The following is a 9,454-nucleotide window of genomic DNA, read 5'->3' as shown; positions in this document are numbered from 1 at the left end:
AACAATTATTGTTACTATATGATCATAAAGTCATGAATTTAAACCGTAAAAATAATGTTTTACTATAGAAATACAGGAAAAGGTTGTTATGGACCCAATATGGGTTGACCCTACACTAACAACTTGTTTGGATGATTGTTACATATTTTATTATATCATACACTTACTTTAAATATAATATTTATTTTGATTGATAATTAAATTTTATTATATCGTATCATTAAATCTATCGGTACGTACCAAAAAAAAAGTCAACTTTTTGGAACGATCGATTTAGTGTAATCTCGTCGTTATCTTATTTTTTCCTCTCATCTTGCTCTTCTTTATTAGTATTTAATAATTCTATTTTATCATTTACTTTACCTTTTTATATAATAATTCTATCTACCTACCTTTTATATAATAATTTTAATTCGTATTTTATTTTTTTATATAATATTACAAATTTATTCCTTATATTCTTAATCTATTACATTACAAAATGATATAATAAAATACCGTAATCACATTATGAAACGATATATAACAACAATTGTCTTTTTCGTTCCAGAGACTAAACAAGGTTTAAAGAAAGCAAGATAAGAGAAAGCACTTTTTAACTGTGCAAGTTTTGTCCCTCTTTTCACGGCTTTTCTTGCAACAATTGTAATTCCATTATTCCTCTTCAGTTCTATCTCTTTCTGTTACAGTGGAAACAGAAACTGTGTTTGTTTTTTGTGTAAGTGAAAAAGCCAAAGAACCCTCTCTCTTTTTTTTTCTTCTCTACAATCAATAACTCAAGAACACTCTCATAATTTTCTCTAGTTGTTTTTAACATAATTCACTACCTCTGCACTTCACTAACTGCCAACATTTGTTGAATTTTTATGTCAATACCAATAGAGAACCATGTTTCTTCAATGGAAAGTGAAAAGAAAAGTAAAGACTTGAACTTTAAAGCCACTGAACTAAGGCTAGGCTTACCTGGTTCTGAGTCACCAAAGAGGGACAATAGCAATGGGGTTAAAGATTTGGATTTTTTTCCTTCTGGAGCTAAAAGGGGGTTTTGTGACACTATGAATGGGAATTCTGAGACATGGAGTTTTGGTTCTGAGGTTAATTTGGGTGAAGATTGTGGCTTTATTAACTCTCCTAAAGGTGTCAAAGTTGGAAGCAAGATTCTTGGTTCTAATTCTAATGCTGTGAAAGAGGCTGCTCCAAAATCACCAAAACCAGTTCAAGAGAAAAAGGCTATGAGTTCTAGTAATAATGTACATGGGGTTGCTCCAGCTGCAAAGTAATATTTTATTTTTTTTACCTTACCTTACAAGTATATAGCATAGTGTGATTAGTGTTTGTATGTCTTTCTTCCTTAGACTTATTGTTTCCTTATCTTTAGTATAGAAACTGTTTTTGGTTGATCCATTAAAGTATAGTTTTGAGAACTGTGTCCAAAATTTTCTTTTATTTTACTTGCACAACCTTTTAGCCTCAAAATTTTATTGTTGGAGAATCTATGATTTTTTTTTGTATTGTGAAGATTCCTCATAGAAAGGGCGCCTAGGCGCAACGGTAGAAGTTGTCGTCTTGTGACCAAGAGGTCATGGGTTTAAGTCGCGGAAACAGCTTACTGTAGAAATGCAAGGGATGCTGCATATATCAAACTCAATGTGGTCCGGACCGTATACGGACCTCACACATAGCGGTAGCTTAGTGCACCGGGCTGCGTGAGGGCTCATCATAAATTTATGACTGGTTTTATACTAGTTGGCAGCCTAGCTTAACCCTCTAGTAGTTTTTACTTTTTTAATTTATTTTTGGTATAAAATTGGTCTTAGATGAACTTGAACTGGAGCGACATGGTTAGTGAAGATTCGTATAGTGGAACCCAACTCGCCTGGATTTGAGGTATAGTTGTTGTTGTAATCCTGTGGTTTATAGTAGCCATGGCTTTAATTGAATCTCTGATAAATTGGTTATACTGTTATCTCTTTTCTCTCTGTGTGGTTGACTTGTAATTCCCCTCCCTCTACCGGGGCTTAATCTTTTCTCTACTTTTGCATTTAGCTTTCAATTCTGACTCAAGTTTATGAATCAAGACAATTGGAACAACAAATAAGTTGAAGCTTCTTTTATTATCTGGTCAGGGCACAAGTAGTAGGATGGCCGCCAATTCGATCTTTTAGGAAGAATATGGTTAGTAATAATCCTCCAGAGACCGAGGAAGATGCAAATGGTAAGCTATTAGCAGGTTGTCATTATGTCAAAGTTAGTATGGATGGTGCCCCTTACCTGAGGAAGGTTGATCTTACGACCTACAACAGCTATAATGATCTTTCTTCAGCATTGGAGAAAATGTTCAGTTGCTTCAAAGATGGTAATGTTTTATGAAAGCATTACGTGTTAATTATTGGTTTTGTTTTGTTATGACTTTTACCGGTGACGGCGAGCCCTTTGTGAGATAATTTCAGTTCTGTACTTCCAGATAGTTCCTTGTACTGAATTTTGCCATCTCCTAAAGGGGAGTAATATTTATATGCTGTCACTGAACTGACCTTAAAAAGCCCGTATTGATATCTTCTGTTCGACATTTTCTTCAAAGCTGACAATGTGTTCTTTTTAATTCTGTCAAATTTCAACTCTTTAGTAGACTAATGTTTCTTACACCCTTAAAAACAGCTAGAAATGCTGACTTGGGTTGAGATGAGTTGGTCTTTAATTGCTCGCGAACATTAAAAAGCTTTTCATTTCTAGCACAAAGAAAGATAAGGTGCTTAATAGTTGAGTAGAATTTCATATGCAGTTTTCATAGAAGGAACAGAACTACACTAATATGGAAACCAAGATTACCACATCTTACTAACACGCCTTTTTGTTTTTTCCTATGCATTAAGAGGAAATCCAGGCATCTAATTTTTGAGCTTTATCTATAATTTATTTAGGTCAATGTGAAACTCGAGACATTTCTAGCAGTGATGGACTAAACGAAAGCAAATTGGTGGATCTTCTACACGGATCTGAATACGTTCTTACTTACGAAGACAAGGATGGTGATTGGATGCTTGTCGGTGATGTCCCATGGGAGTAAGTCTTACATCCGATCTTGAATTCTAAAAATTTCCTGAAAACTTTCTTAAAGCTCATGAACAGGTTAGTTTAATTGGAGCTCTAATGCATTAATCTGATTTCGAACTTGTCTTGAAGATAGACAATTAGTGTAAACCCCTGTCCCTGCTAAATTTATACGTCCTCTCTCAAACTTCATAAATTTTTTATCTGAGTTAGCCTATATTTTGCTGTCCATGAAGATCCCACCGGGCGCCTTCTACTTCTAACAGGCCATGAACTAGGTCAGAATCATTCTCAACGCGGCTTACAATATTGTCCGAGAGAGGTTAATTGATCATTTACCCTATCATTTATCAGCTTGCCAGATATCTACTCCAATTGATAGGTTGTGACTTAGTAATAGACACTGCTAATAAGATTGTAATTATGTAAGTTCGATGTCCACATTTTTTGTGTGTGGTTATTTAGGTCACATTTGATATTTGAGTCGAAGGTCCTTTCGGAAACAGCCTCTTTACATACACAAGGTAGGGGTAAGGCTGCATACTCAGTTACTCACTACCCTCCCCAAACCCCGTTTGTGGGATTACACTGGGTTGTTGTTGTATTTAGGTCGTATTTGGGATGCTTTTGTGTTTGAACTACTAGATCGTTAGCATTCTGAATAATTCTGGTTCCTCTTCCATAATCTGGATTACTAGAGTAGCCAGTGTCGTTGACCTATAACCAGTTTTTACTATGTAATTCTTGTTTGTCATTTTTGGTGTTTGTAGGATGTTCACAGAGTCTTGCAAGAAGCTGAGGATCATGAAGAGTTCAAATGCAAATGGTCTAGGTAATTCACATTTTGCTCACATTAGAATATCTCTTTCAATGGTGGTTTGCATGAATTCAATTTCATCTGAAAAAATGCACGTGAGTTTGTCTAGCACATCGACTACTTTCCAACTAAGATCTATGTTGCTCGGACTCTGAAAATGTCGCCAATCGTGTCAGATCCTCCAAAATTAGTGTATTTTTGGAGGATCCGACACGAGTGCGGCAGCATTTTGGAGAGTCCCGCAACATAGACTAAGATGTTCCAAACGAAACAAAGAAGGAATGAATCTTATATAATATGACATGTAACATGCAGTATGTTCATTTCTTGCACAGCTCCAAGAGCCATAGAGAAATGCAAAAATCGTTAGAATCTGCAGACGCTGCAAGCGTTTCAATCCTCTACGAGCAATGAGAAATGGAAATTCTGGTGTCTAGCTTTCTGATATATGTTAGTTAGAAGACCAAATTTAGATTTGAAGATGGGCACCAGGATTTTGAGTTTCTCTGTCTTATGTTATGTGTATGTAAGTGTACTGGGAAATTAACTACTATTTTGAGTAGCATATTCATAATATCTAAGAGTATCCTAGCCTTTGTAGTTATGCTATGTTATTTTTCTTTGTATTCTTACTGCTTGAGTCTCCAAAACTTCAATAATAAGATATGTAAATGTTCTCACTCGTTTATTCTCCCTCTTCCCCTCGGGGTTCTCAAGAATGTTATTTAGGAATTAGGCGTTATCAAAATTGAACTGTAGAACTGAAATTCAGGACGCATTGCTAATTCTTAAATAGCCACTCTTTAAAGTGGCTATCTAGTGTCATTTCTATCTTCCCCCGTCTATATCTATCTGTGCATCTACCCTTAATTAGTGGTTCTCAGGTCGAAGTCAGTCCAAGCCTAATAAAATGTATGTGGAAATGACATAAGGTAGCCACTTTTTAGCATGTTGTTTAATATCTTTAAATATAGTTGACAATGTATTTAAAGATTAATCAATTCGTTCAAACTTTAGGACACAACGTCTTGAAGTTTAAACCTCAAAGTTCAAACTTTAGGACATCGTGTCCTAAAGTTCGAAAACTGTGTCAAGAAATTAACAACTTAAAAATTTAGGACACTAAATCCTGAATTATAAATTAGTAGCTCAAAAATTTATGTTACATAAATTCAGGATGCTTAGTCTGGATGTTTGGGTGAATTGGCTAATCTGTAAATACATAATAAATTGTGAATATATTTTAAATAACAGCCTTAAAAGTGGCTATTAGTGCACTTCGCCCTTATCTTTAGCCTGCTGAAGAAGCCCAACACTCGAGCCCAACGCTGAAAAATCCATACATGCTTTTGTTAGCCTTATTTATCAGAAGTGTGAAAAAAAGCTTTACACGTGTAATTTGAAGGATTCTAATATTTTCCTTTTTTGCCACCATTTACTACTATATCATTGAAATGATATGAGCATCTAACTCGAAACTTAGGCAATAGGTGAAATAACGTTACACCATTACAAACCCTTTGAAAATCCTTACACAATTAAGGTATTTTTTTTTGGTGCTAATTATATAATTAAGGAAAAATGATATTGTATAGTCGTTCTTAAAATAATAGCCAAAAATGTATATTTTTTGAATATATATACATTATGTATGTTATATACAAAAATTATATAAATTTTATACACTTTTCGACTACCGAACGTAAATAATTTGTGGCACGGGCTAAAAGTGATAATACCCCTACAATCAAGGTAGAACACATATATTTTACGAAAAGGGTTTTTAGAACATTTTTTCCTGCTTAAAGGAATTACTTCTGTTAAATTAAAGAGTAAGCTAGTATAGATCTTTCAATTAGACAAACGAAAACAATATATATATATATATATATATATATATTGGATGGGAGGTAGCAAGTAGAGGCAAACCGACCCTTTGGATAAGGGGGTTATCGCCCCCTGTAACTTTGAAAAAAATGTATGTATGGATGTGTATATATCTTAAATAATTGATATATATTTTGATCAGAACTCTAAGATTCAAATCTTAGGCAACTACCAATATTGGTAGATTTGGGAGCATAACTTGACTTTTAGTGCGCCATCTGGGCTCGATTCCAAATTTTTATTCCACAATAGTGTCCTGCCATCTTCAAATCCTGGGTCTGCCTCTAGTAGCAAGTACTCGATGAAATTAGTTGAGGTGAGTACAAGTTAGTCGGACAGTACTACTATATACAAAAAAATGTGTGAGACAACAAGATGCTTCAACTACTACAACTTAACTCGGACTTTTGTGAGCTGCATGAATGCTGCACAAGCAAGTTGGCTAATAATTCTAATACAATGATCAGCTTTAATGAGTTTGCAAAAGCAAAGTTACAACAGATTTTTCATCATTCAAAAGCTTTAAGTGGTGGAATGAGGCAAAAAAGAAACAATATCTCCATCATCAAATGTTAATTTTCAAGAACAGATTCTATTTGATAAATAAAAGTTTGTATAGGGAAATTTCCTTCTTGGTACATTGATACCATTTTAAACTACTAAATATATCCCACCTACTGAATAAAAATAGAAATAGATCATCCAAAAGAAACAACTTGCTTCTTTTGCTACCATCACTCGTGAGGTCAGTACACGTGTTACTGAATATTTCTTGTCATGGAATATGGTAGACCATATTCGAGCTGTGGAATTAGCCACTGATGGTTGCATCAAAGTAGGCTGACTACATCACATTTCTTGGGATGCGGCCCTTCCTCGGACTCTACGTGAACAGGGTTGCCCTTATGGGATATGGGATTGGCAGGCTTTCTAGTGAAACATTTGCTTAGCATATTAAAAAAGAAAAATCAACCCGATGCACTAAGTTTTTGCTATGCGCAGGATCGAAAAAAAAATTAGACCATATGGGACTTAAACCCGTGATCTCCTGGTCACATGAGTACAACTTTTACCATTGCTTAGATAATTGAACACACTGATAAAACTTCCAACTTTATTAGGCACTACCTTTTAGTACATCAAGCTCAAGAGATCGATTCTTTTCGAAACTAGATACTTCTAATTGCTATTTCACCAAATCTGCTAGATTAATTGATTGTGCTTTTAAATTAATATTTTGCACTTCAATACCACACTGGAGGGCTGATTAGTGTGGTGTCTAATTTTTCGCGTGCATAAATTATAGAAGGACTTGGTTCTTCTATGTGTTCCTTATACTACTGTAACAGAATAATAAATGCGGAAAGTAAAGAACACAAGTATTTTTACGTGAAAAATACCTGGCTCAAAAGGTGACAAAACTACGATCTACTACCCAGTAGGATTTTTCCTAATACTTCACTAAATCATTGAGCCAAAAATAACATTTACAAAACTTTTTGTAAACCTAAGGATTACCTCTAACCCTTTGTGGCAACCAACCTCTAACTGTTACGACAACTTCAAGTTAACTCTAACTTGAATACAACACTCAGAGTACCTAGTACAATTGCTTCTACATAAAGCTTAAAGGTACAATTTGAAACACCTACTACAATGAAACTAGAATAAAAGACAAACACTTGGAACTAGTTCTTCTATCTGGTTCATGTAGCTTCAGGTTCGCACAGTTGAATCACACAAGAATTGCTTGCAAAATGCCTTGCTATTTTGCTCCCAACTCACGTTTAACTTCAGCGTTTGTGCGTACCTGTAAAATGAGAACATCCTGCAATTTATAGAGTTAGTAGAATAGGAAATAACTAGAGTTCTAATATTATATTCTTCCTTGGTAGAAGAGTTCTAGTTATCTTCAACTTCTAACTCCTCCCTTATCTAGGATAGAGTTCTCTTCGAGTAAGGAGTCCTTCTCCTTATAACTTATGCAATCTTTTTGTTCAGGAGATATCATATATAACCACTTAAGCTTATCTCCTTCACGTGCATACTTTGTGCTCGAATCTGCCCGTGTCTATGCACACTATGTATGGACCTGGTTCATGCTTGAGTTCCTTTGTCAATCATCAAAACAAACTTCATTTAGGCCAACAAATTCCCCCTTTTTGATGATGACAAACTCTGTGCTTTTCATAAGCATACGACCTGTTTCAACTCCGCTCAACATCAACATAATATTAGAACACTTTTCATTTTTAAAGTCACAAATCATCAAGGACCAGGTTCATTAAGTTATAAACATCATAGTCCAAAGTAAAAAAAGCACAACCTATCTTCCCCCTTTGGCATCATCGAAAAGTTACATAATTATGTTAGATAACCAAATATTAATAGATATTACTCATGGCTACTGGGGTTACTTCAAATACAATCATGGAGTCAAGCATCATATATCAATCTAATGCTATTAATTATCTAAGAGGCATCAACAAACAATTCGAGCACAAAAGCAGCTGATTAACATTGATACTAGTCATCCATAAAGCATAAAAAAAGATACTGGATCATGAGCAAAAAGAACAAAAAGAAATCCCATCCGGGTCATTGGTTTGTATAGTTAGGCTAGCAAGGTTTCAAGGCTGGGAAGGACCAGGTTCTTGGTTTCTGCCCTGAAGTAGCTTCAGCATATCATGAAGAATGTCATCATTCTTCTCCTTCTCCTTTGCAAGCTCAGCCCTAAGAGCATCCCTCTCAGTTACTACTTCAACCAGCCTCTTCTTCAGCCTTTCAATCTCAGCATCCTTAGCCCAACTCTCCTGCACCAAGGCTCACACTTTGCTGTTCACGGGTACCTTTTTGGATGAACCAGGTTCTTTGGAAGTGGTGTGGACTTTAGAGTCACATGCAGTCAAAGTGTTTGCCCCAAAGTGATCCTTACTTGTACGCACTTTCCATTTCTTGAGAGGTACCTTGAAGTAAGCAAGTACAACCGTAAGAATGAAACCATAGGGTATGGCATGAGTTTTGGTGCCAGTTAGAACCCTATCAAGAAGCTGGATGATAAACCCAGGCCAATTGATCTGCCTTCCACTATCCAGTCATTCCATAAGAACCAGGTCCATGAATGTGGCAATGTGCCTGCATGGGCAGCACAACCTTGTTAACAAATTCAAACATCACTTTATAGGGTGGCTTTATCTCACTTTTGTATACAACCTTGGCCTCTAGCTCTAACTCATTGTCAGCAAACTTCCTTGTAATAGCAAGGGAGGTTCTCGAGGCTTGGTCATTTGAGCTTTTTGTAATCATTGTACCCTTCAGCAGGTACACCCAGAATCTCTCTCAATTATTTATCGTCGAAGCTCACAGTCATTCCCTTCACCACACTGGTGACTCTGTCATTTTTTATCTCATAATTTTCCATGAACTCCATAATCTCAGTTCTGGCAAGCTTTCCATCCATCTGAAGGACCATGTCCTTTAAACCCTACAGTTGTAGTTTTTCAAGCAGCATCATCGTGCCTTCCTCCTCCAAGTCCCTGGGGAGTATACCTTTCAAGATGGTTCTTTTCCCAAACTTAACCATCTTGTCCTTCTCCGCATCAGATTCTTCTTCTTCTTTTTCTTCTTCTTCTTCTTCTTCTACTTCACTCTTTTCTTCCTCCACTACTTTTACTTTTCTAGACTTCAAGGCAGACCTGG

At 35.8% G+C, this 9,454-nt stretch overlaps 1 protein-coding gene across 1 annotated transcript; it reads left to right on the top strand.

Annotated features, from left to right (window-relative positions):
- Positions 1 to 601: 601 nt before the first annotated feature.
- Positions 602 to 4,548, top strand: LOC107783207 (auxin-responsive protein IAA27). Its single transcript, XM_016604181.2, has 5 exons — positions 602 to 1,276; positions 2,127 to 2,356; positions 2,922 to 3,063; positions 3,822 to 3,883; positions 4,204 to 4,548. The coding sequence occupies exons 1-5, from the start codon at positions 867 to 869 to the stop codon at positions 4,236 to 4,238; spliced, it is 879 nt and encodes a 292-aa protein (XP_016459667.1). The 5' UTR covers positions 602 to 866; the 3' UTR covers positions 4,239 to 4,548.
- Positions 4,549 to 9,454: the final 4,906 nt, after the last annotated feature.

The sequence above is a fragment of the Nicotiana tabacum genome, chromosome 21 (assembly GCF_000715075.1).
Source record: "Nicotiana tabacum cultivar K326 chromosome 21, ASM71507v2, whole genome shotgun sequence".
NCBI classification, from domain to species: domain Eukaryota; kingdom Viridiplantae; phylum Streptophyta; class Magnoliopsida; order Solanales; family Solanaceae; genus Nicotiana; species Nicotiana tabacum.
Note: the sequence above shows the minus strand (reverse complement) of the source record. Positions and strands in the feature narration are given on the sequence as shown.

Excerpts from the sequence above, each read along its gene's own strand:
- LOC107783207 (XM_016604181.2), top strand. The coding sequence starts at position 867 with ATGTCAATACCAATAGAGAACCATGTTTCTTCAATGGAAAGTGAAAAG. Across the intron at positions 1,277-2,126 it reads GGGGTTGCTCCAGCTGCAAA|GGCACAAGTAGTAGGATGGC; the intron begins GTAATATTTTAT and ends TTATCTGGTCAG. Across the intron at positions 3,064-3,821 it reads GTCGGTGATGTCCCATGGGA|GATGTTCACAGAGTCTTGCA; the intron begins GTAAGTCTTACA and ends TGGTGTTTGTAG.